The sequence below is a fragment of the Rhynchophorus ferrugineus genome, unplaced genomic scaffold, assembly GCF_030347505.1.
Source record: "Rhynchophorus ferrugineus isolate W39M unplaced genomic scaffold, kcgeb_rfMv2 rfM1, whole genome shotgun sequence".
NCBI classification, from domain to species: Eukaryota; Metazoa; Arthropoda; class Insecta; order Coleoptera; family Curculionidae; genus Rhynchophorus; species Rhynchophorus ferrugineus.
In genome coordinates this window covers 51,464,671-51,491,528 of record NW_027472580.1, presented here as the reverse complement: position 1 = coordinate 51,491,528, position 26,858 = coordinate 51,464,671, and the positions used below count along the sequence as shown (strand labels likewise).

The 26,858-nt window shown below is 30.5% G+C and overlaps 8 protein-coding genes across 13 annotated transcripts; 4 read left to right on the top strand and 4 right to left on the bottom strand.

Annotated features, from left to right (window-relative positions):
* Positions 1 to 1,656: 1,656 nt before the first annotated feature.
* On the top strand, positions 1,657 to 5,293 carry LOC143203936 (uncharacterized). The gene is made up of 4 exons (XM_076416310.1): positions 1,657 to 1,704; positions 1,757 to 1,994; positions 5,046 to 5,092; positions 5,156 to 5,293. The coding sequence occupies exons 1-4, from the start codon at positions 1,657 to 1,659 to the stop codon at positions 5,162 to 5,164; spliced, it is 342 nt and encodes a 113-aa protein (XP_076272425.1). The 3' UTR covers positions 5,165 to 5,293.
* Positions 5,294 to 5,501: 208 nt separating this feature from the next.
* Positions 5,502 to 8,409, bottom strand: LOC143206962 (uncharacterized). 2 transcript variants are annotated; one of them, XR_013008574.1, is made up of 14 exons: positions 7,989 to 8,409; positions 7,792 to 7,925; positions 7,602 to 7,737; positions 7,317 to 7,555; positions 7,199 to 7,259; positions 7,031 to 7,088; positions 6,876 to 6,945; positions 6,596 to 6,820; positions 6,449 to 6,543; positions 6,235 to 6,387; positions 5,950 to 6,180; positions 5,836 to 5,886; positions 5,719 to 5,788; positions 5,502 to 5,645 (listed from the first exon to the last, which is right to left on the bottom strand). XR_013008574.1 is itself a non-coding variant. In XM_076419855.1 (14 exons), exons 1-14 carry the CDS (start codon positions 8,065 to 8,067, stop codon positions 5,624 to 5,626), a joined length of 1,608 nt encoding a protein of 535 aa, XP_076275970.1. In that variant the 5' UTR covers positions 8,068 to 8,409; the 3' UTR covers positions 5,502 to 5,623. The 2 variants fall into 2 exon arrangements, 1 of the variants encoding a protein (XP_076275970.1); XM_076419855.1 differs by having other exon boundaries at positions 5,719 to 5,772.
* Positions 8,410 to 8,662: 253 nt separating this feature from the next.
* Positions 8,663 to 11,790, top strand: LOC143206963 (acetyl-coenzyme A transporter 1). The gene is made up of 8 exons (XM_076419856.1): positions 8,663 to 9,126; positions 9,202 to 9,328; positions 9,376 to 9,675; positions 9,730 to 9,944; positions 9,999 to 10,140; positions 10,190 to 10,356; positions 10,979 to 11,203; positions 11,299 to 11,790. Exons 1-8 carry the CDS (start codon positions 8,917 to 8,919, stop codon positions 11,476 to 11,478), a joined length of 1,566 nt encoding a protein of 521 aa, XP_076275971.1. The 5' UTR covers positions 8,663 to 8,916; the 3' UTR covers positions 11,479 to 11,790.
* A 2,218-nt stretch (positions 11,791 to 14,008) lies between these two features.
* eIF3b (eukaryotic translation initiation factor 3 subunit b) lies at positions 14,009 to 18,366 on the bottom strand. 2 transcript variants are annotated; one of them, XM_076419828.1, is made up of 11 exons: positions 18,094 to 18,366; positions 17,658 to 17,811; positions 16,927 to 17,429; positions 16,644 to 16,873; positions 16,400 to 16,585; positions 16,166 to 16,345; positions 15,888 to 16,100; positions 15,724 to 15,836; positions 15,163 to 15,303; positions 14,356 to 14,658; positions 14,009 to 14,304 (listed from the first exon to the last, which is right to left on the bottom strand). In XM_076419828.1, exons 2-11 carry the CDS (start codon positions 17,791 to 17,793, stop codon positions 14,210 to 14,212), a joined length of 2,100 nt encoding a protein of 699 aa, XP_076275943.1. In that variant the 5' UTR covers positions 17,794 to 17,811; positions 18,094 to 18,366; the 3' UTR covers positions 14,009 to 14,209. The 2 variants fall into 2 exon arrangements, with proteins under 2 accessions (XP_076275943.1, XP_076275944.1); XM_076419829.1 differs by lacking the exon at positions 18,094 to 18,366 and adding an exon at positions 18,047 to 18,079.
* Positions 18,367 to 20,247: 1,881 nt separating this feature from the next.
* LOC143206960 (anaphase-promoting complex subunit 15) lies at positions 20,248 to 21,290 on the top strand. Of its 2 annotated transcripts, XM_076419852.1 has the most exons (4): positions 20,248 to 20,349; positions 20,535 to 20,678; positions 20,751 to 20,807; positions 20,863 to 21,290. In XM_076419852.1, the coding sequence occupies exons 2-4, from the start codon at positions 20,556 to 20,558 to the stop codon at positions 20,977 to 20,979; spliced, it is 297 nt and encodes a 98-aa protein (XP_076275967.1). In that variant the 5' UTR covers positions 20,248 to 20,349; positions 20,535 to 20,555; the 3' UTR covers positions 20,980 to 21,290. The 2 variants fall into 2 exon arrangements, with proteins under 2 accessions (XP_076275967.1, XP_076275969.1); XM_076419854.1 differs by lacking the exon at positions 20,248 to 20,349 and having other exon boundaries at positions 20,484 to 20,678.
* holn1 (CD2 antigen cytoplasmic tail-binding protein 2 homolog holn1) lies at positions 20,973 to 22,417 on the bottom strand. The gene is made up of 6 exons (XM_076419848.1): positions 22,166 to 22,417; positions 22,003 to 22,115; positions 21,784 to 21,946; positions 21,523 to 21,677; positions 21,308 to 21,467; positions 20,973 to 21,257 (listed from the first exon to the last, which is right to left on the bottom strand). Exons 1-6 carry the CDS (start codon positions 22,326 to 22,328, stop codon positions 21,010 to 21,012), a joined length of 1,002 nt encoding a protein of 333 aa, XP_076275963.1. The 5' UTR covers positions 22,329 to 22,417; the 3' UTR covers positions 20,973 to 21,009.
* A 1,210-nt stretch (positions 22,418 to 23,627) lies between these two features.
* Positions 23,628 to 24,617, top strand: LOC143206959 (COMM domain-containing protein 10). Of its 3 annotated transcripts, none has more exons than XM_076419849.1 (3): positions 23,628 to 23,806; positions 23,877 to 24,315; positions 24,464 to 24,617. In XM_076419849.1, the coding sequence occupies exons 1-3, from the start codon at positions 23,751 to 23,753 to the stop codon at positions 24,584 to 24,586; spliced, it is 618 nt and encodes a 205-aa protein (XP_076275964.1). In that variant the 5' UTR covers positions 23,628 to 23,750; the 3' UTR covers positions 24,587 to 24,617. The 3 variants fall into 3 exon arrangements, with proteins under 3 accessions (XP_076275964.1, XP_076275966.1, XP_076275965.1); XM_076419851.1 differs by having other exon boundaries at positions 23,637 to 23,806; positions 23,884 to 24,315; XM_076419850.1 differs by having other exon boundaries at positions 23,637 to 23,806; positions 23,860 to 24,315.
* LOC143206954 (U3 small nucleolar RNA-associated protein 15 homolog) lies at positions 24,423 to 26,806 on the bottom strand. Its single transcript, XM_076419837.1, has 10 exons — positions 26,643 to 26,806; positions 26,336 to 26,592; positions 26,122 to 26,277; positions 25,861 to 26,047; positions 25,645 to 25,797; positions 25,503 to 25,545; positions 25,278 to 25,446; positions 25,013 to 25,222; positions 24,859 to 24,959; positions 24,423 to 24,793 (listed from the first exon to the last, which is right to left on the bottom strand). The coding sequence occupies exons 1-10, from the start codon at positions 26,730 to 26,732 to the stop codon at positions 24,621 to 24,623; spliced, it is 1,539 nt and encodes a 512-aa protein (XP_076275952.1). The 5' UTR covers positions 26,733 to 26,806; the 3' UTR covers positions 24,423 to 24,620.
* Positions 26,807 to 26,858: the final 52 nt, after the last annotated feature.

Below are 26,858 nucleotides of genomic sequence, written 5' to 3'. Positions count from 1 at the left end.
AGACCTACCTCTGCTAATTTTAGACTAAAATATAATAAGACTACTAGACTATAAATTATTAAAGTCATCTAACATTCCTAAATTATTCTAGACATTAAATTGAAAATAAGGTTTATTAATGTTTTAGTTACGAAAAGATTTATTTTTGAATTTCTAAAATCAAAAAGATTAATTTGAGGAACTTGAAAAGCTGATTACCGCACTTTGAATATTAAGTAACTGACCCTTCTACTGAGATAATACTTTTAATATTTTACTTGAATAGTTTTATTCGTATTTTCTTAAAAGTGTTGACACCTTTCTGTCAAATTTATGTCAAACCTAAATTCGATACATAATTTAATTATTATTAAATTTTTATTAATCTTACTTTTAGTTACTAAATTGAACTTAAATAATCTATCATTGTTAATTATAATTAAATAATTTATTGGTGACTTGATCTTTAGTCTATTTTAGAATAATTTTAGATCAATATTGAAATATTTGTTAATGATTTATATAGCCTTTAAGCGAGATATATTGATAATCACAGGTCACGTAAATTATTTTAAATTAACTCTATTTCACATTCAATTACATGACTTAAAAATAATAATGCATGTCTTTCAAGATCTAAACATGTCACGACTTTACTGCCAATAATACACGCGATAATTGTTTGTTTTTATTGTTTTGCATTATATTATTGAGTTTACAGGTTATGTGAAATTATTTAATAGTAATAATTCTTATTTAACTTCCGTAAAAATATAAGGAAAATGAAAAAAATGTTTGTAAGAGAATATCAATTCAATTATATGATTCAAAACTCCCCAAACTCTTCACTACATAGTATAAGGTCACGATTTTATTGTCGAAAATATGGCATACATTTGTAGTTTATATAAGGTTATATATTACTACTTCAACTGTTATTGTTTTTAAGTATCACCTACTTTTGATTTCGACCCTTTTATTATTTTAATACGTTGTAACTGTCTATTAATTTTCTCTTTTACTATATAATATAAATAGTTCGTTATAACAATGTTGACGAGTTCTAAACTTGTCAGAATGATCGAGTGATTTATTGTACGTTAAATAATGAATTATTATTTTATTTGTTTAGTTTTCGTTGATGATTACCACTTGCCACATCGCTGATACGCGATGTACTTGTCAAATTACCAGAAAAAGGATGTCAATTCGTAATCATAGTGATTTATTGTAATCATAGTGATGATTATATGATTATTTTTAAACTTGAAAATTTATTAAATTGTAATTTGTAGAAGACAACCAACCTTTTGTTAAATGATTATTGTATAAAAAGAGACCGAATATTTCAACCACCGATTGCAATTATAGGAGAGTTGTTACACTCAAATCTTGATTAGAAGAATATTTATATTGTGTGAGTATATCTAATCATGTAGGTGTGTAAAAGTGGTCAAAGTTGAAACGTTTTTGCCCCTATATTATTGTGAACACTGAAGGCTGTAATGATATGTTGCCAGCGTATGAGTAATTGTTGAAACCACCCCATCCTGTCAAAATAAAAATAATGAAAGCCTTGCCTCAATATCTCGAAGTATTGAAATTTAACAACGTTACTAAAATTACAATGTTGAAATAGATGATGAAATTTATTCCAATCATTTGTACATTATTGAAATGACGATTTTGATTAGTATGAATTTGATGTTGTCTTTATTGGCAAAAGTATGTTTTTTTTTCTTTTCCTTTTCTAGATTGACCAGCTAGAACCAAATAGTCTTCGGTTGATGTCGCTTCAGGTTCGGGATATGTTTGTTTTGCGGGCGACAGAGACCCTGGGGTTACGACTAGGACTGCCGTAGTAGCACTTTATACAGAGTCGCTTTCTGTGGGATTGGGAGTTTGCTTTTTCTGCAGAGTAGAGGAAATAATAGGCTGTACACGCCATTTCCTTTGCAAATGGCGTGCTGGATTTGGGCAGACCATTGAAATCTGCGGTCAAACTGGAGACCGAGGTATGAGACTTTCTGGAGCCAAGGGATAGGGACTTTGTCGATTTGGAGGCGATAGGCGCGAAACTATCGCTTAGTTCAGTTGTACTTGGAGTCTATTGCGTATTGCGTCGGGACAGTAACCGTTTGTGAAGAAAGCGGTATCATCTGCATAAAATGCTGTGTGGGAAAGTTTGTAGAGCGGGAAATCAGCCATATAAAGGTTGAATAGGGTTGGGGCTAAAGGAGCGCCTTGGGGTACTCCTGCGGAGATTTGTTTACGAGAGGAGACTGCGTCACTGATCCTCACCTGAAAGGACCTACCATCCAAATATGAATATATTAGATCATTCGGTAGACCTAATTTTTTAGCTTTAAATATTAGGCCGTGATGCCATACTTGGTCTAAAGCTTTGGAGACATCTAAGAACGTGGCTCCTGTTTTTCGACCTTTTATCATTGCCTGGTGGATAGTTGCTGCGACGCGGGCAGCTTGATGAAGGCATGAATGTTTAGCACAGAAACCGAATTGTTCGTTTGGAATTATGTGATGTGAGTCTGTGAAATCGTTTAAGGCGTTTAATATCGCCTTTTCGGCAAGTTTGGAGAATGAACTAATCAGACTGATTGGCCTGTAGTCAGAAGGGTTAGACTTGGCATTTTTTTTAGGAAAGCGCATATTTCCAGGACTTTGGGAAATGCTTTAACCTCAGGATGGAATGTTAGCAAGTTCAGATAATTGCTTGCTGGAGAGGTTTTTTAGATAGTTTATTGTTATACCACCAGGGCCTGGAGCTTTTTTGGAGGACAGACGTTTTATGGAGAGCTGAAGGTCTCTGGGAGAGACTAGGCTCTTCAGAAGATGAACTGACTGGAAATCTTTCGTCTTTAAAGAGGAGATAGTGTCGTTTATGATGGATAATGTCTGTTGGGGTGGGCCCAGAGATGGATTGCATTTCATTTGATTTTCGAACGCGTTTGCGAGGAGCTCGGCTTTTTCTGGATTTGTGAGGGCGATATCCGTAGAGGAACCAGCCTTCAGAGGGGGGATTGTGTTCGAATTTTTCCCCATTACGCTTTTGGCGGCGCGCCAGAGGTCATTTGGGGAAGAGGGGTTGCCTAGCTTTTGAAGAAATGATTCCCATTTCTTCTCATTCCAAGCTCTAACTCTGTCCCTGACTTCTCTGATTGCGCGATGCGCCATGCCTTTATCCTCTGGGTCCAATGAGGCGCGAGCTCCTCTCGCTAATCGGTTCTAGTGCCTGATAATTCTCTAGGGAGGTTAAATTGAAACGGTTCAGTGCTACTTGTTTTAGTTGCTCTGACTGCGGCTGTCTGAATATGTAGAGTGAGTTTCGTTACTGCATTTTCTAGATCGTCTGAAGAATTGATACTTGGGATAGGACCGGTCCGCTGAAGCTCGAGTTGAAATAAACTCCAGTCGGTGGTTTTCATGGGTTTAGGGACAATGGACCTCAGTGGAAAGTCGCTGATGGTGAGGAGGATTGGCCTGTGGTCGGAATCGAGATCTTGGAGTACTTGCAGGTCAGAGGCTTGATTCGAATTTTGATAGATGAAAAAGTCGATTATTGTTGGTCGATTGGAGAAGTAGTGAGTTGGTTCGCTTGGAGCAATTAGCCCAAGTTCCATCTCATCTATTATCCCGGCGATGCCCGCACCAGCAGTGTTTGGTCTACTTGTGCTCCAAAGTGGACGGTGTGAATTAAAGTCTCCTCCGACGATTTTGGAGGTATTTCCTTGAAATAATGACTTAAATTCATAAAAATGAATCTATCGTTTTTTCGATAGATTGAAGTGAATTGAATTCGCCTGCTATTTGATTCGATTGCAATGGATGTATGTTCAAGATCTGAGAGAGGCTGCGCTTGCGGTTGGATGTGCTTGATGTTATTTTTAGCAGCGATGGCTGTGCCACCGCCGTGGCCTGTTATTCTGTCGTTTCGATAAATTGAGTAATTAGGAATTTTAAAGCGGATGGAGGGTTTCAGAAACGTTTTCTGGAGAAGCAATATGTCGACATTATGGGTCGACAGTGCGATGATAAGTTGCATTCCAGGACATTACTATTAATGATCGTGGAGAAGAATTAACCATGGCCAGCCGATAGTAATTCTTCCAATAGCTGTGTGCTGATGGCGTTGAAAATGGTCTCCTTGATCATCTGAAGATGTTCTGGAGAGTATTTCGCCAATGGAGATCGGGTTTGTGTTATAGTGGAAGGACTAGCCAGACGACTGTTATCCTGAGTTCTCCATACATGAGTTGGGGGAGGGATTAGTCTTTTGGGTTAGGTTGTTTTTGGAGTAGGTCGGCATTTGCATCGCGAGTAATTTGCGGTGTGTGGTTCTCCACAGTTGGCGCATTTTGGCGGGGAATTTCTGTCTTTGGGACAGGTGCATGAGTCGTGTTTGCCTGCGCCATTGACGCAGGCCGGAGTGGCTTTTACCACCTGATGCATTAGGTGGTCGACCGCGAAGATACGGCGTTCTTCTCGAGGAACAACCACTTGCACGATGGGGATTGGTTTTCCCCTCTTTGTTTTCCATCGTTCAACATAGATTATGGATATTATATGGATATGATTATGGAGGGATATTACTAGTATACAATGTATCAAAAGCAGACTCACCCCTATTTTCTTCCACAGCTTGTCTCTTTGCTTGCTGCTTTATTCTGTTGCTTTGGGTTGATTCCCCGTCTGTGGTAGTAGTTGATTCTGCCTTCTTTGTCCTTTTTTTTTCGGCGGACAGGTTGAAATTCCCCTTCACTGTCTGTGCTTGCGCCGGAATCCGATTTTGCGGAGTCAATCATTTCATTGTCGGTTTCGCCGGTCGTAATTTTTGTATTAATTAATTGCGACACTTGATTTTGCAGTATCGCAATTTGTACTTCCAGATGCCTTATATGTTCGTCTTTTTGCTGGTCTGATATTTTTGCTGCATTTATCGATGATTTTGTCGATTTTGATGATGCACTCGATTTAGGCCGCGCCTGTTGGCCGGCTATTTTTGCAGAAAACTACTCTAATGCTTTAGTTAAGCACAATTTCTTTAGGTAATTTCGGAACGCTACTAAGTTCACGTACCACTAGCCACACTGAAGTGAGTAAAAAAAAGCAAAAGTATGTTTCGTCAAAGATTCTTTTAGTACTTTTTGTTTCATAGCCGAACTAGAAGACTTGGTAATTCGAGAACGAACTAAATTGTCACAATGGCCGTGTGAGCATACGCCGTTTATTGGCCGTGAGTAGTTGGGATGGATGAGACTTGAATACATAGGTAATTAAATTAGATTTAAGACAAATTCTGCCTGTTTCTCTGTGGCAATTTTACGCAACTTACTTTACAAAACGGAATAAAATTATAACGTGTCTGAGACATTGTAGTCTCGATAGTTAATGTCTAAAGACGAAATCTGCAAATAATGTACTACTTCTAGCTCTATGCTAGAAGCATTAACACATTATTGTAAAACTATGGATAGATGGATGAAAGACGATAGTAACTAGAATGCTAGTCAATACTTTATTTTCAAAATACATAAATTGATTGTTACATTCTCTTATAAAAAACAGTTATTATATGACAATCAGTTTATACCAATGTATATCTTTTATTTTTTTTAGGCATAGTTTACAATAACCTCCTTAGTTTCCTGTGGAAAAAAAATTAGTATGTAAAATCATAAAGTGGCAAAAAAGAAATGATGACTGAAAATTTTTACATACGTTTTTAAAGAAGCATCCTTTAAGTCTTTTGGTCTGGCAGCTCTTTTAGGTCTTCTAATAATATAGACATCTTTATAGCATAGATTGAAAGGGCCAAAATTATTTTGAAGTACTTACGATTCAGGTAATTCGGCTGATAAATCCGTTTCAGGCATGCACATTGACAATCTAAAAAGATCATAAATCAAAGACCATTTCTAAACATATACAAATATTCTCATTTTAAATTACCTCTTTTTAATTTCATGCAGTTTATCCTCCAATAATTCTTCTTTATGTTTGCGTTTTGAACTTTTATATTTGCTTTTTATTTTCTCCTTCTTTGATTTGTTTTCATTATCTTTTTGAAGCTTTCTTTTGAATTTATCATCAGCATGATTATCAAAAAGGTTATCTTCCTTATTGTCTGTTAAACTATTTTCTAATCTTTTCAACACCACAGTAGCAGATTTATAATTATCACTAAAGAATAAATTAATAAATAACAATATTCAGTATTGTAAAATATTATTTAACCTGTCAGACAGCACAGATTTGCTTTTTAATCCTCTATTCCTAATGTTTTGTCTCGAACTTCTTGGAGACTGATCTTTAAATAACCCAGACCCCTTCCTTGATGCTACTGATATTGGTGATATAGGTGAAATACCAATAGTATTTTGTGGTAAACTAAATAACAAAACTATGTTAGATATTTTAGTTAGTGATTTGACTTAACTATCTGACATACTCTGTGAAAATTTCAAGTTTTGAATAATTTTTTTTATCAATATCACCCATAGCAGAAGTTGATGGTGTTGGTAACCTCTTGATCTGTACTGATAGCTATAAAAAAATTAACTTTACATTTTTTACTTATTCTATAAAAAAAACTTACACTTTGATCAAAAAAAGATCCATCACATTCTAATCTTGTAGAATTGGTATAAGGTGAAAAAAGAATATCAGCTTTCAATCTTTTACTAGCCCTGTTATTCTCGTCGTCTAAATTTGTGTTAATATTCAATGAAGTATCATCTAAATTTGCCATTGTGGAGTTATGTGACCCATTCAATGCGTTTTCTATATCACTTCTTGAAAGAGGACTTAAACAAATTTTTACCTAAAAAACCTCCAATTAACTGAATAATTTCTAACTATGATAAAATATGAAATACCTCACTAACTCTACATTGTTGTTTGGCTTCCAAATAATAACTTTCTTCAGGTATTATACTTAACTTATTCCTGAAAAAAATACATAATCAATTTCTCTCTCGTCCTGCATAAAAGTGTAAGACATACAAAATAATGTTATAATTATAGTACTTACATAACAGATTGTCCATCAGATGAATTTTGATTTGCATCAGTTATTTCATCTTCAGATTCTGCAAAATTAATTTATGTTTACATGAAATATATATGCATATTACATATATGAATACTTTATTTCCAATACCAAAATTAATTGAGTTAAGAGAATAAAATATAAAATTACCACTTAAACTGTCAGTTGACAAAGGGTTGCCTCTCCTGTTTGAAACATAAATGTTATCATCCTAAAATATTTACATATTGTTATCAAAAAAACCAGAATATATTTTCCAAACACTTACATTCTCAATACTTTCAGTCTCCCTGTCTTCAGGGTTGTCAATTGAATTATTTATAAAATTTGAAGTAGGAGGTGTGTTATTTAGGTGTACATTACTGTTATTAAAGGATTCAATAGTGTTCTGATTTGATGTATTTAGTCTAGTAAGGGTAATGGTTGGATTTAAATTAAGGACAGTTCCATTAACTGTATGAGGTTGTACTGACTGTGTTATTGATTTAGTTGGTGGAGATCTGAAACCTTAAAAGGGCATAATAAAAATAATTAATACTGTATTTCTACATACTAGCAATAGAACTATGCTGAAAATTCTTTAGGGGCGGTTTGCTATTTATGTCCAAAAATAAATTTAATATGTTAATTAAATTTGGTGTACATTTTTTCATATTTTCTTGTAAGCTCATCATATAGGTTTCTAAATTCTACAACAAACTAATGATATAGCAGTAATATTTAATTTTATTTTCTAAACTTACATTATATTTGGTTTCAGCTTTCACCAATTCTGCTTGTAAAAAATATATTTGATTTCTCAAATCTGCATTTTCTTGAACAAGTTTTGTATGAGCCTTTATTAAATCTGCATTTTTTGCTTTCAAACCTATTAATTCTAAAACAACAACTCTTCATTGTAAATAAATACTATATATAAACTAATAATAAAAATAATTACCTAATTCCATTTTTAAAGATCTCTCATTTTCTTCCTCACCTTTAGGAGTGCTTTTGCTTTTGTTTTTTGAGTACCTCATAATAACATTTGTTTAATATACAACAAGAAATCAATAAATTTCTATCATTTATAAAACTTTAAATATTTATTAACACTCAACTCAAAACTACACTTGATATTCACAGAAAAAATATTATTGATAAATTTGAGTTTGACGTTTATGTTGACGTACTTTACGGTTGAAAATATCCTATCTACAGATTAGAGTTAATTTTAGAGTTCGTAATAAAAATTATAAATACAGTATGGCAATAAATATTATACCCATTAATTCAATTTAATTTTAATCACTTGCAGCATTCCTAGTATCATATATTTGTATTATCATATGCCAACATTAAGCTTTAGGAAAAATCACATGAAATGAACTATGCTATGTTTAATAATTGTTTTTTACTATCGAAAGAATCTCATCCGTAATAGTAAATAAATCTACTGTTTAGTCTAGTTTTATTTTTGTATTACATCAAGAAATACTTAATCACTCTATGGTAGTAATTGCTATTTTTATGCGTTTATTTCTATGCCTATCTATATGAGAAAAAGTTCGAAAATGTTTCAACTATGGAATGTATTTATTGTCGTTATTCGATACTTCCCATCGCTAATCAAGTACCTTCAAGTTTATTTATAGTGCATGTAAACAAATATGACAATACATTAAAAAGTTTTAATTTGAATAGCTATAAGTTAATTTTTATATGAAATTTATTTTGTTAAGGACTATAACTGTTATATATATTTAAATTAAGAATTGTACAAAATTTAGTTAAGAATTTGGGTGCTGACAAATATTTTATAACAAAAACATATGCGTATGAACTGACGTGGCTTTTAATAACCTAAGATAGAAAATATAAATTGGAAAATGGAAAGAAAAAAGGGAAAAAATAAGGAAAGTCTTAGTATATCAATGGAAAATGGTGAAGCAAATGTTGCTATTAGAAGTAATGTGAAAGGCGATGAATGGAATATATTATTGTTATTATTCTTATATACATTGCAAGGGATTCCTCTAGGATTAAGTGCTGCAATTCCTATGATTTTGCAAAACAGAGGTGTCAGTTATAAACAACAGGTACAATTACACTTTAAAAGCTAATTAAGATTGTAATTTACTTATATTATTAAATTTTTATGTTATATTTTCTAGGCTGAGTTTAGTTTTGTAAGTTGGCCCTTTAGTTTAAAATTATTATGGGCTCCATTAGTAGATGGTATTTTTTCTACCAGGCTAGGACGGAGAAAAACCTGGTTGATTCCAATTCAGTATCTTATAGGTAAAGTTTTATTTTTGATAATTAACATTGTAACACTTTATTTTTAGGCATTTTTATGCTCATTCTCTCAAATTATATAGACCAGTGGTTGGGAAATGATGATGAAGGCCCCAACATAGGATTTTTAACACTTTTATTTTTTTCATTGAATTTTCTGGCAGCTACTCAGGATATAGCTGTAGATGGTTGGGCTCTAACAATGTTAAAAAAATGTAATGTTGGTCATGCTTCAACATGTAATAGTGTTGGACAATCAGCAGGATTTTTTTTAAGTTACGTTTTGTTTATGGCTTTAGAGTCCCCTAGTTTTTGTAATACATATATTAGAACTGTTCCTCAAGATGTTGGTAATATTACTACAACTTAATTTTTAAAAAATTATAAAATATTATACTTTAAAGGTTTAATTACATTACCTACATTCTTTTATTTCTGGGGTTGGATATTTATTATTTCAACCACACTAGTTGGGTTAATAAAAAGAGAAGTGGAACCCCATGATCCTGAACACGATGTTGTTCATGAAAGAGGGATTAAATCTTCATATATATCTTTGAAGAATATATTGGTATTACCTTCCATTCAAACTCTCGTGGTAATACTTTTAACTTGTAAGGTAAGTTCCATCCATGAATGTTAGATGGAATTATGAAGATTCTTTTTTTTGTAGATAGGTTTTTCTGCAACTGATAGTGTCACTACATTAAAACTTGTAGAAGCAGGTATACCAAAAGAAAAACTGGCCTTGATGGCTATACCGTTAATACCAGTCCAATTATTTTTGCCAATATTAATATCTAGATATATAACAGGTAATATATTAGTACAAAAAAAGTGCTTGTTTATATATATCTTTTTTAGGACCAAAACCACTAGAAATTTATTTAAAGGCTATTCCGTATAGGCTCTTATTTGGCCTTTTTTCAGCATTTATTGTATGGATAACACCAATTTTAGTTCCAGATGCAAAACAAGGCTTATCTATATTTTATGTCACTTTGTTACTAGGTGGTTATGCTTTGCAACAAGTTAGTACAAAATTATAATATTTTAATCTCTGAAAACAAATATATGTTTATCTCTTCATAATGTAACTTTAAGGAAAACTTGATTTCAGTTTTTTTTAACAGATTGCTTTAAAGTTGATAATCTCTAGTAATATTTATTGAATGAAGACATACTATAGCGCATTTAAAAGGCAACAGTCCCTTGAACATAGAAATAGTGTCATTAGTTTACTCAATCAAATCATTTCATATTTGCATATAATGCAGTTTTAAACCATTTACAAAAGTGAAGGTACTAAAATAAACTTGATATTTGGGTTTGACATGCATTGAGAGATAAGATGAGAAATTTTGAGAGAGACTTTCAAGAAGATTGAGTTTCAATTTGTTAATCTATACTAAAGGATATCAAACCGTTTGAAACAAATTATAAAGAACGAAAAGTAGATCACATGCTACAATAATGTACAATTTTTTTGCTCGGAGATCTTGAAGTTCTATGGTAACAGAATTATGAATTTACCAAAAAACTAGCGACAAAAACATATGAATAAAATGACATTGAAATGGATTTTAAAAACAAAAATTTTTTTTTTCTAACACGTTATATATATATATAAAATATTTACTTTTTACTTTTCAGGTATGTGCGTATGCAATGTTTGTCTCCATAATGGCATTTTTTGCAAAAATAAGTGATTCTTCTTTGGGAGGAACTTATATGACATTATTAAACACAGTTACAAATTTGGGTGGAAATTGGCCAGCTTTGCTAGCCCTTTATTTTGTAGATCCTTTGACATGGAAAGAGTGTATTGGCAGTAAATCTCAAACTGGAAATATATGTAGAGATTCTATTGAAAAAGAGGTTTGATTGTTAAACATTTAATTTATTAAAATAATATTTTTTGTTTGTTTTTTGATAAAGCTCTTATACTAAAATAATATTAAATAATATTTTAGGGATGCATCAAAGATGGTGGAAACTGCATTACAACTATAGATGGTTTTTATGTTGAAACAATTATATGTACAATTTTGGGATTTCTCTGGTTTATTTGGGGAAAAAGACAAATAAGAAGGGTTCAAAGTTTAAGTGAAAATGCATGGAAGATAAAAAGAACCAAAAAGAATAAAAGATAGTACCTGTCTATTTTGTGTGGTGTGTTAGTAAAAAATATACTTTTGTTGTTTAATTTATAGCACAATAAAAATTCCAATGAAAAAATTGTTGCTTCAAAATTCTATTATTATATTTAAATTTAATTTTTACCTTAATTGTATTTTTCATCAAACTACTACTGTCTAATGCATTCCACTTGTTATTTAGTTACATATTTTTTAATGGATGGAGATTCAACATTTTAGTAAATTATTAAATGTCTATAAAGATTTTGTGATATAAATATGTATTATATATTTTATAGATATATAAAAGTTTTAAATTGTTTGAAATTAAATTCTTTTTATTTGATGTCCCAGTCCACAAACTTTAAAATTAAAATAAATACTTTTCTATTTTCATTTAACACCTGAGTAAATTTTAAGTACCTAAATTCTTCTAATCTAAAATACACTATTTATTTAACAAAGATATGGCATAAATAAATTTTATCTAAAATCTTGAGTTATATATAAAAATTTTTGTATTGCCTTTTTCGGAATAATTATGATTGATTATTGATTCATGTGTGAGAATATTTACATATAACGATTCATAAATATTTAGCTAAACAGTGCTGTATCTGTTATTTAGGATGATGAAAGGTCGTAAGCAAAAAAATGCTACATAAATCTGAGATATATCTATGATTTCTCAAATAACAAAATAATCGCAATACACGTTCAAATAACAAAATTATCTCCGAGCTGGGTGTAGTTGGATCCGAAACGCCCGAACGAAAAAAAAAATGTTTCAAATTGACTTAGCTGTAACCGAAGAAATGTTTATCTCGTTTTAGTGGTGTTAATTTTTTTCTATGGTGCTAATCAGCTAACATCGGTTTCGTCGTCGAAAAAACAGGTTTATTCTATGAACAGGTTTAATTGTCATTGCTTTTCAGGCTAAATCAGATCGTTTGACATTGTTTTTAATCGAATTCAAATGTGGCCAAAGATGACTTCTATAACCAGCTTCAAGAAATATCTAATTATATTTCAGCAATTGGTATCTATTCTAGTTAATAATTAGGACCACTGGAATGGACTAAGTGACAATAGAAATGACAAAACCTGTGGGGAAACATTTTAACAGTTTCATATTCATATACAAATTTGGCTTTCGAAGGAGGTATCTCTATCATATTCAAAAAAAGAGCTTATTATGGTGCTGTAAACTCCTTGACTTATCTGATGTTAACCCTATATTCTACATGATATGAGCATTGCAGAGTTAAATGGCCTGAGAACTAAATAAAATAGCAAAATTTGAGAATTAAAAGCTACACTAATAAACTATTAATCAGACAAGTCGGTTTCGTTGGTTGACTACTGACCGAAATATTATGGGAACATTTAAAATAAAATATGCAATGGCCAGATACAGTTTATTTATTTATTAATTAAAGGCCCGTCAGCCTCATGGGCCATTTAAGACCTAGTATAGTATACTAATATAAACAAAAGTTTTTTATAAATAAAATGCAGGAATACTTATAAATGTTGACACAAATAGATAATTTAAAAACAATTAAGAGGATAAAATATAAAGCCTAAAATATAATGCTTGCCAAAGTGAGCAATTGAAATGCTCTTCTTGTAATGTTGAAGTTATGCAGCTCTTAGTATATTCTTTACTCTTAGATCCATCTGTGTAAGTCAAGAGATGATTAAAATATTTTCGGAAATAATTTATTCAAAGAAAAATGTGCGATAAGGTAACCCATCCTTGGGAAGAAGCCTCATCGAAAGATCAACAGCCATAAGCGCATTCTGCCAGGAAGGTATTCTATTTACAAATCTATAGGCAGTAGGAGTATCTAATGATAAATGATTACAAATTCTCTGTAAGTAATGGCAATACCCTTTATATATTCTCCCTATCATAGTGGCACTGCAGCTGGTAGAAAAAAATAACTCATATTGAGATAGTCTTGGTTTGAATCTTAGAGCCTGCAGCAACAAGAGTTCCCGTCGAGGAAGAAATCTTCGCATCGTAAAGTAAACTGACAATCGGATTGATATGAAAGGTTCCTAGGGCAATCCTTAGTGCTGTGTTTTGAATTGAGTTTAGTCTTTTTATGAGGGGGTTGCAGAAATGAAGCACTGGCAGCCATAATCAAGTTTACTCAACGTCAGCGCCCTATAAATATTCAAGAGGATGGTTTTATGGACCATTATTCATTGGGGTGAATGTTAACAAGGTATCTGTTCTTTATATATTTAATGAGACACGAGTCAAATATAGTTCCCAGGAATTTATGCTCAGGCTTATTACTAATGCTATTTCCATCAATGGTCAGAATAGTTATTCGGGGGTAGCTCCTTATCCTGCAGTAATGTACGCTGTTACATTTATTGGGAGAGAACCTAAGATTGTTTCCGCCCAAGAATACAGTTTATCCTATTTACATTGTAAGGCAACCTGTATATTACAGGTTATTTATGTTAATTCCCAGAATAAAAGGGGAACCTGTAAATTAAATAAAAGGTAGTCAATGTAATAAAAAATCAATTGCTGGTTAATAAAAAGTTGCTTTATTCCACAAAAAGTTATCAAAAATGTGAATATTATTGTTGGGGAAGAGATTATGACACAAGTTGATCTGTAATATTTATTGACAGTTTCCTCAATAAGTATCCAAATGGCCAAGACCCTGTATAAAATTTCAGCAATGAAACAGCTATACAGGGCAGAACATAGAGCTTAATGGTTTTACTCAATAGGAATAATCTCTTCTTTGATAAAGAATTCAACAATTTCTTCTTCAACATTATCAGTATCTGCACCCAGTTCATCAGTATCAATATCTAAAACAAAATATTTAACTCACACATTAACTAAAGATAACTCGAACTTACTATTTCTTAGAGCTAAACGTCTCGATTTCTTTTCGATCCATTTCTTTATGTTCTCCTCTCGATATTCGCGGAATTTCTCCATTAGAGCCGCTCGTTTCTCAATTAATTCCTTAGATGCTTTAGACTGTCTCATACGATCTTTGCTTTCAAATTGAGCATAATATTTCTTCAGATTCTTCTTAATTTCTTTTTGCTGTGCATCAGAGAGAAGGGTTGATAATCTTGGTCTCCATAATATTTGGGCAAAACGTTCCAAATTTATTCTCTTAAGAATTTTACCTTGGAATGACCACATCCAATAACCTGAATTATACAATAAAATAAATATAATTAACTTAATGTTGATGCAAATAGAATTAAACCATTTTTTAGAGTTCATACAAAGTTACTTCATTTTAATTTCATTAAAATTTGCAAAAAAAACATACTTATTTAACAATAACAAGTTCTTGTGACCATGTTCTTTAAATTTAGAAATTTATATAATATTAGAAATAATGAAAATCTGTATAGAGAAAAAAGTAAAGATATCTTTTACACAGACCCGAATGCGCTACTAAAAAATACTATAAGAACTATAAGTAATAAAAATAGTATATACACTGTAAATACTAAAAATACATTTTACTTAATACAATTATTTGTTAAAAGTGTTAACTGAAATATCTGTTAGCCTTATATTTAAAGATAAGTCTATATAAGATCAGTTGATTCATATTCCCTGAGCGTATAACCTCAACAATATGACATACATTGTAAAAGTAAATAATCAGGGATATAGAACTTAAAAAGTAATATAAAACTTACCTGTATCAACTTTGGATTTCCAAAATGATACTCCAGTAAATACATAACGGCCTGTGGGATCCCACTCTACATCAGACATTTGGAAGTGGTCTGTGGTGTTCATGACCAAAAATTCATTGGTATCAATGAATTCAAGTGATCCTAGAGATAAATCAAAATTATAGATCTGGACAAAATTATTAATTATCGATGAACTAAATGCTAAAATACTTGCTTCAAAAATATGCCTATGAAACACATACAACAAAAGTCAATTTGTGAAAGGTATTGCTACTACTTTTAATCAATTTTGATAGAACTGGCATTAACAACTTAACAATGACAAAGTTTATCAAATGTTTCTAGATAAGGTTTACTATAGAAATAAGTAAAATTCTATAATGGCATATCATAAAATACTTGAAGGTAAAAATGTATTTACTAAATTAATATAATCAAACTAAATTGATTATATATATATAATTTAATAATATTGCTTTTCCCTGAGCGTATAACATCTGTAATAATTGAAAAACTACAGAAGCAAATAATCAGGGATAAAAAAAATTCAATTCAATTCACCTCCATTTGCCCCTAATCCTGCTAAAACAATGTACTGTCCACTTGGAGACCAAAACAAATTAGTGCATGATCTTTTTTCAAACTGCTTCAGTAAGACTGGTGCTAATCCAACCCTGAGATAAATTTGAATGTATATACTTATAAAACATAGAACAGACACTTACTTAACCTCATAGAAGCTAACATTAATACTAGGTGACTCTCCATGTATTATAGCCAGTTTAGTCCCCACAGGCTCCCAAGCAAAAGCTTGAATTGTTTCTTTAATTTCTACACTATCCACTGGAACTTCCTTCTCACGCATATGGAAAATTTCAAAATTACAGTACATTCCTGAATATTTCATTTCATTTTTCTCCTTTCTTGCTTTAGAGTATCTAAGAATACATATAATAATTATTGCATGATATATTATTTTTAATATTAATTTTCCATAATTTACCTGTCAACTTTCACTGTCAAATAATCTCCAGATTTTTGCCAATGAATTTTACAGTCAGCAACCATAAAAAGATTCTTTTTTCTGATTTCATTCCTGCTGGGTAATTCTAAAAGAGTTACACTTGCAGGAACATCTTTGGTTTCAGCAACCCAATATGCAACTACATTATCTGTGGGAGACCTAAAAAATAGATTGATGACAGTGATAGCATAATACACTAATTTGGATTGTTACCAGTTAAAATCACGGATCCCACTAATTTTGATTGATTTCTTATCAAGTAGACCAAAGGAAGGTGTTTCATAAATGGATAAAATATCATTTCCAATTTTACCAAAGTACTTATCATCATGAGACCATCTGAAAATTGGCCATGCTGAAGGTCCATCTGGATCAAAAGATCTTTTTTCCTGTCCCGTCCTACAATAAAAAAGTTAATTAATCAAAACTAAATTATAGTAATGTTAATAAAATATACCGAATATCCCAGATAATAAGCCTCTTTTCAGGATTATTTGGATCACCCTGTGGTGAATATGTAACCAAATATTTTTCACAGGGGGAAAAATCAATATACTGCACATTTGGGTGAGCAAACTTTTTATACTGGGTAAAATTAGGTCCGGCCCATAATGCAATACCAAGTTTATGAAATGTGGCCAAAAAAGTACCTAAAGGTGACCACCTTATGCAAGTTTGAGTCCAGTTCTATAATAAAAAATACTTTTATTCATATAATTAAAATTATTTACTTTACATACACTACGCTCTTCTAATACAACAGGATCTGGCAATGTATTTTGCCAAATTTGTACATTTTGGCCTTGTGCAGTTACAACAGCAAACTGATCATATGCATCAGCTTCTAATAAATAATGATGTAAATCAGCTTGCCCCTCATAAGGTCTTGGTTGTGGTGGATCCCATTTTTCTGGTATCTGTTCATATTTAGCAAAATCCGTAAATAAATTGACTTGGAAAGTATGCTGTTTATCAATTTTTAAATTATCTGCCATAGCAACAGCTTCAGCAGCATGGAATGGATTTGAAAATTCAAGAAAAATGTATCCTTTAGTAACTTTATCTGTATTAACAGGATAATATTCATTAACAATTTGTCCATATTTGCTGAATATTTTGTTTATAAGACTTTTGAGTTTTTCCAAACGATCAGGACCAACTTGAGGAACACCATCAACAACTATAACTGTGTCATAGCCATCAGTTTCTTTAGGTTTTTGCAGAAGAAGGTCTCCCAAAAGTTCTAAAAAATATAATATATGAAAATAAATCAAATTATAAAGTACACGTACATCACCTATAACCCAATTTGACCGATAACATATGTCATAACAAATATTTTATCAAAAAATTGACCATACATATTAGGACGATAATTTTTACGAATATTTGTACTACATATTGCTATAAAAGCTTTAGAAAACATAAAACGTGCGGCAATTTAACCTACAGGGTTGATAAAAATACTCACCAGAATCTGAAATATCATCTACGTATCCTTCAGGGTCACTAAAATTAGGTTCTTCCGAACCATTGGATACATCACTATCATGGCTTGATTGATTTGAGCTATCATCGCTCCTCTCATCCAGCTTTTTCTTGGCCATTTTGGCACGAGGAACCACCTAGTAAAAGAAAATGTTGACAAACGTCAATTGTCATTTAGCTTTAGAGTTATTGACATTAATTCATATGGGCGAATACTTAGAATATAAAATTATTGATTTTAAAATATAATACAAAAGCATGAAATATATCTACAGTACGTAACAAAATATTTCTAAATAAATAATATAATATAAAATTTTTTTCATTCCTATATATATTTCCTAAATATTTATAACATTATTACTCTCATACTCTATTTCATTTAATTTTAAAACTACACTGTACACGATACTGATTACCTTTTAAGGAAATGTTCCCTAATTTAAGTTCTGTTACGATTCTATTACGATTGTAAAATACGGAAATTTTTTACTAATTATTCTGTAACTACGAATGCGATTAAAACGTATTCTTCAGACAGATTGGAAATATTTAATTATTTGGTATAGTACTGGGAATAATTTTGCATTAAGTAATATTAATTGTGTGCTTTCTTGTATATTTTAACACTTCTTTTGATAATACTATACGTAAAAGGTTGGAATCAAAACGTTTCCTTTAGGAGCACAAAATATACAAAACACATAGAAAAAATAGAAATTTCACGGTATAGGCGACCTTGGGGAAATGTTTTGTTTAGTTCAATCAACTGTAGCGCTGCGATCGCAAATTGTGATGAAATGTGATTGGTCGATCAAATTGTGTGAAATCAGCATTTTCTATGGGCGTCCATTTTTATGTTTGTTGTTTGTAGGTTATGGTTTTTGTTTAGATCACGAAATTTTCGTTTTACGTTGTGCATATTTTCTGTTTTACATTAATTATTATGGGGTAATAATATAAAAATTGATGACAATACGTCAGTGTAGTAAAAGATGTAGTGTACCGGGGTAAAATTCTACTACGGAAATTAGACATCGTTTCCCAAAGAATGATCTCGATCCTTTCCAAAAATGGGTTGATCAAGTAAATAATAGTAAGTTACCTGGATAAACCACAATGCAAATATATCAACGTCATGGTGTTGGACATATTAGTGAAAAATTTAGATTTATCGTTCCTTCACGAACAGGTATTTGGGTAAATGCATATCCATCATTGGTTTTATCAGGTACATATAAAATTATCTATCTACTACATGTCTGTTTATATATTGTTTGTTTACAGAAACTCAAAAACTTATGAAGATGTTAGTAGTAATAAAATTCAATTAATCTACCAAGTTGTGCGTATGTTGTCAATGTGATGTCTCTACATAAAGAAGTCTTACAAGAAGGTAATAATTAATATAACTGGATAATTAGTAGTAATAAATACTACTTTAAATTGTAAAATATCCCTAAAATATTTGCAATACTTTAACTTTTTAGAACAATCAGTGTTCAATCATTTTATAGTAGAGGAATTATATATTTAAATTTGATTGCCTTGTTAAGAAAATATTTGTTATGGTGCCATCAATTAAAAATTTAATTGCTACTTTTAGGGGATTTATTAACTTAAAGAAATCTATTTTGTCTAAATTTACAAATAACTACATTTGTTTAACAAATCTTAACCAAGATTGCTTAAAGATTTTTGTTGGATCTATTAGAGGTCATAGAGGTAGAAACAGCATCCTTCCCCTAGTATGTTCGAGAAATTTTTAAAAGGGCTCATCATTTCAATTTTTTCACATCATTCTCCCGGAGAAAATTGTGAAGAAGATGAACATGTTAGATAACTTATATTCTTTTTTAACGGGAGATCTAGTACCACTTGAGGTTGTTAAATCACCAGTTGAGTCTATATTTTCAGTTCCAGAGAATTTTGCTCTGAGGAAAACAAAAGTCTAATATTGTATTTTAGAGACAACATGCAATATTTGTCTATATTCTATATTAAGTAGTTCCACAGATTAAATACTCTAAAATCTAAACATTTTTAAAAAACACATAAATTTTTAGTGTTTCGACTGTCCAATCCATAATGATTTTCAAGACAAAATTTTAAGTTATTCTGAGGTTTGATTGTATTTTTGGTTTAATGAAGTTAATGTAATATCAACAGGAAAGGATTTAAAGTTTACCTTCAATATATCAAGATAAGTTAGAACTCTAATAGATCCCATAAAATTGATGGCACTAAACATATATGGGAAGGCTTTATAGAAGAATTATAGATATTTTAATATTGCCTAGAATAGAGTTCATAATTGTTTTTTTTTTGCTTTTTGTTTATATATATTTATATTATTTACACTTATGTATATTTGTATAGGATTTTATTTTAATAAATTAATTTTAAAATTTAAATTTGATTTTTATTTAAATACTATTGGCCAATAAATGTGACGTCACAAAATAATCAGGGGAAATGGCAGACCAATCAAAGCAAAGTATTCTCCTTACAGGTTTCTACATAACTATTTTAAACTAACCAATCAAATTCGCGTTGTCAGCGCCGCCAATGATTGGACTAAGCGAAACTTTGCCCCACTACTTACCATTGCAGTTGCACACCCCTGACAAAACATAGATACAAACCACCGAGAAAAATTTCGATATTTTAGTATAGTATGTATATATATTAATTTTTTTAAATAAAGATTGGCTAATAAAAGTATCAATATAACGGACAAAAGAAACCTCCCAAATATCGATATTTTTAAGCATTCCTAGTTTCCGTTATTATATTTCGATACCAATTTTAAATTTTTAACCATTGCTTTTAGTCATTGTAAAATTACTGCTTCTTTTAGAGACAACCAGAGGTCACAAAAATGAGTTTACCTCTGTTTCCAAAGTGTTTGCCAAAATTAACAGATAGAGCATGGTTTGATGTAGACCATCCTTGTGATCATGAAGATGAAATTTCACAATTAGAAAGGGAACATCAAGATTGGGTAGTTTTTATTCAATTTTAATTTATATATTAATACAGTTTTTTTGAATATATAAATATTACGTATTTGTAGGTTGAGAATATTTTACGAACAAATGATCAACCACCAATCGGAAAAACTTCATCAGAGGTTCTTATTGCATTATAGACATTTAAGAGATTATCTGACAGATCTTTTATTTTAGGCTGCTGGAGATGATGAAGATGAAGAAGAAGAAGACAATGATGATGACGACGATGATGACAGTGAAACCCATGATGATGAGGAAGAAGATGAGATTGAAATGGAAGGAGCTAATTAATGAATTAATATTTATTATACATATTATAATTTATTCATACAACTCAAAGTCTATTCTATTTAAGGAATAAAAATTTGTAGATTCACCACATTTTCTGACCATTACACCAGGTTTGAAGTAATTATCTCTTTGCCACTTTATCATTTGAGCAGTGTTGTATGGTCCTTGTATTTGGTCTTCATTTACTGACCATTTGAATTCCCACTGAAGCTCAGTATTTTCTATCTTATCTGAACTATTAAGATTGACTGTTTGGGAACTATTACTTGTTGATGGCTCTAACATAAATAAAAATATATTTTTGCTTTGAATATGTATTTCAGGTTACCTTGCAATTTTTGCTTCTCTTTGGTATCAAAATCATCAGCATACATGTCCAGCTCAGGTTCTACTATTTTTTTCCCTTTACTTTCTTTATTTTTAATATTGCCTTCAATTTGTTCATATGTTTCTTGGTAGATATCCATATTACCTAGTCTTGTCAAAATCTAAAATGATATTTTAGAGATTACATATTTATCTATAAATATATATAATTATTACTTGATTAGCTAGTTCTGTGAGCTTGGTAACATCTTCAGATGTTTTTAAAGTACCAGCTTTTTTTCTTTTTAATCTTTCAACACTAGACAATTTGGTATCATTTCCACCAAGTCTTTTCAATGCTTTATTTACAGTTTCTTTTGGTTTCATGTAGCCTATAAACAATTATTAATGTATATTTGTTTGTGAACAAACATGGTTAGTAATATATATATATATATATATATATATATATGTTTCATATCTACATTGCTTATTTACTTAATATCTGTTTATATATATTTAATTCATCAAAAGGTCCATCTTCATCATCAGAATCACTTTCAGCTCCTAAACCAGCTTCTTCAATATCATATTTAGCAGCTGTATTTACATCATGTTTAATTTTTTGCCAATCAATATTGTCTAACCAATTATCTCGTACCTGAAATTCAGTTATGTATTTGATATAAAAGCCTCAAGAGACTCAAGTTATTTTACTTCTTTTTCATTATCCCAAATGAAATGCCCATCTCTATCAAAATGACCTTCTTCTAACTCTTCTTTCATGTTAAAAGCTGTCATTCTTTGTTCACCTTCTTGCCTTGTAGATCCTGTGAAATGCTTATTGTTAAATAATGTATAAATAAAATATTGTGGGTACCATCTTCCTCTCCTTCAATATCGTTCTCATTCAGGACGTTCGTTTCATCAACATAATCTTCTTCATCGCTATCAAGAGTGTGTTTTTTTACATTATCTACTCGATTTGTAGACCTTTTCTCATTTGGTTGAAAAACATTATTTTCATATTTACGTTTTGACATTTTAATAAAAATGATTTAGCTTATTCTTGAATAAACTACAAATTATGTTTATGTACTCTAATGTAACCTCAATTTTTTTACAGCGTTGCCACATAATTTTTATAGTTGATATCATAGAAAAAATAGAAATTTCAGGGTATAGGCGACCTTGGGGAAATGTTTTGTTTAGTTCAATCAACGATAGCGCTGCGGTCGCAAATTGTGATTGGCTAGTTTAAATTCCTGGTGCCGCCACTAACATGGAACGTGATTGGTCGATCAAATTGTGTGAAGTCAACATTTTCTATAGTTGATATATGTTTAAAAATTAGCGTTGGGGACTATCGACTGAAAAAGGTTGAAACAGTCGATAGTTAAAAAACTAGGGACTGAAAATTTAATTACTATTTTTAATCAAATGCACGGTTCGACTATTTTGTTTAATTCGTGATATCAGACGAAGATGTACGAATCCTTTCCTCTATAAATTGTGGGAGAGGAAAGACCGGCGATAATTGCTTGGAGGGGTTAATTTTATAAGGGCTTATAATTTCCAACGTTAGTATAAGTGAGACGGAGATGTACATATTCCTTCACGTACTAACTTCAGAAAAAAAAGGACAAATTAATTACTGAATATTATTAACATTCAATTAATAAATTAATTTTAAACGAAGTAGAATCAGTTTTATAGTTGGATATTCTGTGGATCTTGAAAAAGGAATGGAATAAAAACTCACAAATATTTTATCCTATTTTAATATATTAATTGTTATTTTCAAATAATATACTATAATAAATATAGACAATACAATAGAACTTCAACAAAAGCTAAAAACTAAAGATGTACAATAACCATAAATACTAAATAAAAATTAAACATATACCTAATCATGGAGAAAAAAAAGTCATGATTTAATTAAAAATGTTCGCACAATAACTACTAGAGCTTTTTTAAATAAAGTAAATTCTTTATATATGATTGAAAACAGTTACTATCGTAATTTTTACTCTATTACATTAATAATCTTGCAATATATATATATATATATATATATATATATATATATATATATATATATATATATATATCATCTAAGCATACATTGGGTACATTTTTGTTAAAGTCGCGGTTAGGACGATAGAATCAGAATGTTAAAAATATCAGTCGAACGAAACCAGTAGAACCAAAAATAGTAACTAAAAGTACACGACTGAAACAGTCGATAGTAAAAAGTAGTCAATTACTAAATAGTCGATAGTTCCCAACACTATTAAAAATGAATAAATCTTGAAATTCAGAAATTTTGACATTTACTTATAAATGGTTTTCTATGAAATGGTATTAAAATGTCAACCTGACTTTTTCTATGAACCTGAGCTCTAAAACTAAGTAGCGAAACTAGACACAAAACATTCTCTATATTTTGTGACACTAGGTAAATGCTTTGTTTTTTAATCATGGTTAGTAATTTGCCATGGATAACGTTAAATCAAAGGTAAATTCTAGCTTTTTGCACCAATATTAAATCTATTTCAATTAAACGTTCAGTGTCATATATGTTTTAGGTTGCAGCAAGGAATATCTTTAATCAATAACATCAATAATAAGAGATTTGAATTACTTTTACCTCATATTTTAAATTCAGAATCTGCTGATATATTTTCTGATGAAGAGTTGAAAAAATTACAGGAAACATTAAAATTAAATGAAATGGAGTTGCAACTTATGTTGCAAAGTATTTCTTATTTATTTAAACACAGCAACAAAGTAATTCTTAAGCCTACTGACTTGCAAATGCAGTTAATACAACATCTGGGTATAGATGAAACAAAAGCAGAAATATTTGTAAAGCATTGGTCCAATGAGGTGAAAAAAGATATGGGGGGCTTAGAAAATCGATATAATTTTAGTAACATTGCATGGCAAGTTAATGTCCAAACAGCCTGTGATATTAGTAATCAACAGGCAATTCCAAATGCCAGAATTCAGTTGAATCTCTCCAAAGTAATTATTACTTATTTTTTTGTATTAGATACATAGTATGCATATTTTTTTCAAATTGTAATTTTAAGTTAAGTATGAAACTATATAAGAAACATAACAAAATACTATTGTGATATTAAAATCTTTATTTCAACTTTTTGTATTACAGGCAAATGAGGGTACAGATGAAAAGGTTATAATGGAGATGGGTGAAGAAGATTTGCATCAGTTATACAACACTTTAGAAGTTATACAATTAAAGTTGGACAATATGTTGAAACAAAAAAAATAACCATAAAAAGAACATTTTATTTTTATTAAAACTTTTATTTTGTATCTATTCCATTTAATTGTCCTATTTTATGGTTGTTATGTGCATCAATCTCAGTAGAAACTTGACAAGCTAATAATGTTTGCATCATACCTTCCACTATGCTAAGTTCTTTCATTACCTCTTCTTCACACTTTATTGTCTCATGAAGTTGAGCAAACAGTAAGCCTAAAATGAATGAGTTACAAAAGAAATATATTTAATCAACTTTACTTTTGGTTCAAATACTATACCTATTTCAGATGGTAGGTTCTCTAGGTTATCCGAAATTATATCTAAAAATTCATCAGCTATTTCAATAAGAATTTTTGAAAATCTTGTATCAGTGATATTCCTAAAACAAACAAACTATTATCTCTTTTCTTCCTGTGAGGTAACATCACTTACTTTATGAAAAACCGAACTAACTGTTTTATTACTTTAGGATCTCTTTCATTTAAGGCTTTTTTAAATGCTTTTCTTTTCTTTAATTCTCTTAAAACTGCTACTGTTCTTTCTGGGTGTTTATTTGACACATAAGGAGCTAAGGCAGTACTGAGAACTTTGGTGAACTCAAACTTCCTCAGGAAATGGTCATACTTAGCTTCTTTATCATAGCTATAAAATAAATGGTTTCTTATGTTTTAAACTACAAAGCAGTAAAGGACAATACCTAAGTTCGGGAACAGTTTCATCTGCTTCATAATGTATTTCTTTTGGTGTATAATGGAATGAAATCTTTTTGGTTTTTTTTATAGATTCATTTTCATCACTTCTCCTCTGTATTGCTATAATACCATCAACTAAACCAGCTGCTACAGTGGCATCATCTTTTGAAACTCCTATTTTTGAATAATAATAGAAAAAAATATTAAAGTTATTAGTTGATAGTTATTACCTAAGCTAACAATGGCATTTGAAAAATCCAAAGTATGGACAACCTAAAAATAATAAATAAATTTAATATGTTGAATAATTTAAATTATATATTAAATTAAAAAAGTAAGAAAGGAGAGAAACAGATATGGAATCAAATTTACCTTAAACGAACTAATATCATAGATTTTTACATGCCTGTCTAAGCTACCAGAAAGCAATCTTTTGCCATTTGATGCTAATCTTAAACAGGTTACTGTTTTGTGATGCTGTGCTAATGATCCTCTTAATTTTCCACCAGCTAAGACATCCCAAATCTAAATATATATATATATATATATATAAATCAGTACAAAATATGTGTAAGTGTAAATACATACCTTAATTTCTGTCCCACCAGCACTTAAAAACATTCCCCCATTAGGTAAAAATAATAAAGATTCAACAGGATTTCCATGGTTCATTGTCATCACTTCTTTATCGGTTCTTGTATCCCATAGTTTTACTATATTATCATAACCACCTGATAAAATTATATTAGGAACATCAGGATTGACAATACCAGCCCTGGTTACAATTAAAGTATATTAACATACATAGTAAATAATAATAATTTAATATAGTGATTAACTTTAGTTTACCTAATATAATCAGTATGGCCCTCAAATGTGTGAAGGGTATTTTCAGTTGGTATATCCCAAATTCTGACTGTTTTATCATCAGAGAAAGAAGCTATGTGAGGTTGACTATGAACAAATGCTACTCGATGAACAGCAGCTGAATGCCCTTTGAACAATCTAAAAAATTATATAACATTCAACAAAAAAACATTAAGAAAAACTAAAGATATATTACCTTAACATGCTCTTTGTAGCAACATCAAACAATTTAACATTTTTTTCTTCACCGCCTGCTAGAATAAGTGTCCCATCATTTCTAAATATAGCACCATAGGCATTTTCTCTAAACCTCGAAAGATTTTTAGTTACTAACTTTGTAATTGGATTGTAAACTTGTACTCTTACAGAACACGTTACAGCAAAATAGTGTGGTTCTTGTGGGGAGAAATCTATGTAGTCTATAGGTCCAAATTCTTTGACTAACACAGGTTGCTAAAAGAATAATTTATTTTCTAGTATTTTAACCATAAATAAATAATTACTTGTAATTTTTTCCAATAAATAAAATCTGGGGTAATTTCTGGACCACTTTTTTGATATATTTTTGTGTTTAACTTTTTAAATGAAGACATTGTAAATTTTAATAACAGTAAGAACAAAAATATTCAACAACCTCACATGCCTAATAAACCATAATAAAAGTGCAACTGATAATTGAGGTTAAATCTTATTTTTTTTGGAGTTTCTGACTTTTTCTG

Coding starts and splice junctions, on each gene's coding strand:
- LOC143206959 (XM_076419849.1), top strand. CDS start 23,751: ATGCTTTGTTTTTTAATCATGGTTAGTAATTTGCCATGGATAACGTTA. Junction 23,807..23,876: donor TGGATAACGTTAAATCAAAG/GTAAATTCTAGC, acceptor TATATGTTTTAG/GTTGCAGCAAGGAATATCTT. Junction 24,316..24,463: donor TTCAGTTGAATCTCTCCAAA/GTAATTATTACT, acceptor TTTGTATTACAG/GCAAATGAGGGTACAGATGA.
- LOC143206954 (XM_076419837.1), bottom strand. CDS start 26,732: ATGTCTTCATTTAAAAAGTTAAACACAAAAATATATCAAAAAAGTGGT. Junction 25,223..25,277: donor GAAACTGTTCCCGAACTTAG/GTATTGTCCTTT, acceptor TTTATTTTATAG/CTATGATAAAGAAGCTAAGT. Junction 24,794..24,858: donor GAACCTACCATCTGAAATAG/GTATAGTATTTG, acceptor CATTCATTTTAG/GCTTACTGTTTGCTCAACTT.
- LOC143203936 (XM_076416310.1), top strand. CDS start 1,657: ATGACGATTTTGATTAGTATGAATTTGATGTTGTCTTTATTGGCAAAA. Junction 1,705..1,756: donor TGTTGTCTTTATTGGCAAAA/GTATGTTTTTTT, acceptor AGAACCAAATAG/TCTTCGGTTGATGTCGCTTC. Junction 1,995..5,045: donor CGGTCAAACTGGAGACCGAG/GTATGAGACTTT, acceptor CAATTTCTTTAG/GTAATTTCGGAACGCTACTA.
- holn1 (XM_076419848.1), bottom strand. CDS start 22,328: ATGTCAAAACGTAAATATGAAAATAATGTTTTTCAACCAAATGAGAAA. Junction 22,116..22,165: donor TATTGAAGGAGAGGAAGATG/GTACCCACAATA, acceptor AGCATTTCACAG/GATCTACAAGGCAAGAAGGT. Junction 21,678..21,783: donor TATATATAAACAGATATTAA/GTAAATAAGCAA, acceptor AATTGTTTATAG/GCTACATGAAACCAAAAGAA.
- LOC143206962 (XM_076419855.1), bottom strand. CDS start 8,067: ATGAGGTACTCAAAAAACAAAAGCAAAAGCACTCCTAAAGGTGAGGAA. Junction 7,089..7,198: donor GTCAACTGACAGTTTAAGTG/GTAATTTTATAT, acceptor TTAATTTTGCAG/AATCTGAAGATGAAATAACT. Junction 6,946..7,030: donor TCTGATGGACAATCTGTTAT/GTAAGTACTATA, acceptor TATTTTTTTCAG/GAATAAGTTAAGTATAATAC.
- LOC143206963 (XM_076419856.1), top strand. CDS start 8,917: ATGGAAAGAAAAAAGGGAAAAAATAAGGAAAGTCTTAGTATATCAATG. Junction 9,676..9,729: donor AACTGTTCCTCAAGATGTTG/GTAATATTACTA, acceptor TATACTTTAAAG/GTTTAATTACATTACCTACA. Junction 10,357..10,978: donor GTGGTTATGCTTTGCAACAA/GTTAGTACAAAA, acceptor TTTACTTTTCAG/GTATGTGCGTATGCAATGTT.
- LOC143206960 (XM_076419852.1), top strand. CDS start 20,556: ATGAGTTTACCTCTGTTTCCAAAGTGTTTGCCAAAATTAACAGATAGA. Junction 20,679..20,750: donor AAAGGGAACATCAAGATTGG/GTAGTTTTTATT, acceptor ACGTATTTGTAG/GTTGAGAATATTTTACGAAC. Junction 20,808..20,862: donor TCGGAAAAACTTCATCAGAG/GTTCTTATTGCA, acceptor CTTTTATTTTAG/GCTGCTGGAGATGATGAAGA.
- eIF3b (XM_076419828.1), bottom strand. CDS start 17,793: ATGGCCAAGAAAAAGCTGGATGAGAGGAGCGATGATAGCTCAAATCAA. Junction 14,659..15,162: donor GAAATCCAAAGTTGATACAG/GTAAGTTTTATA, acceptor TGTATAATTCAG/GTTATTGGATGTGGTCATTC. Junction 14,305..14,355: donor ACGTTTAGCTCTAAGAAATA/GTAAGTTCGAGT, acceptor ATTTTGTTTTAG/ATATTGATACTGATGAACTG.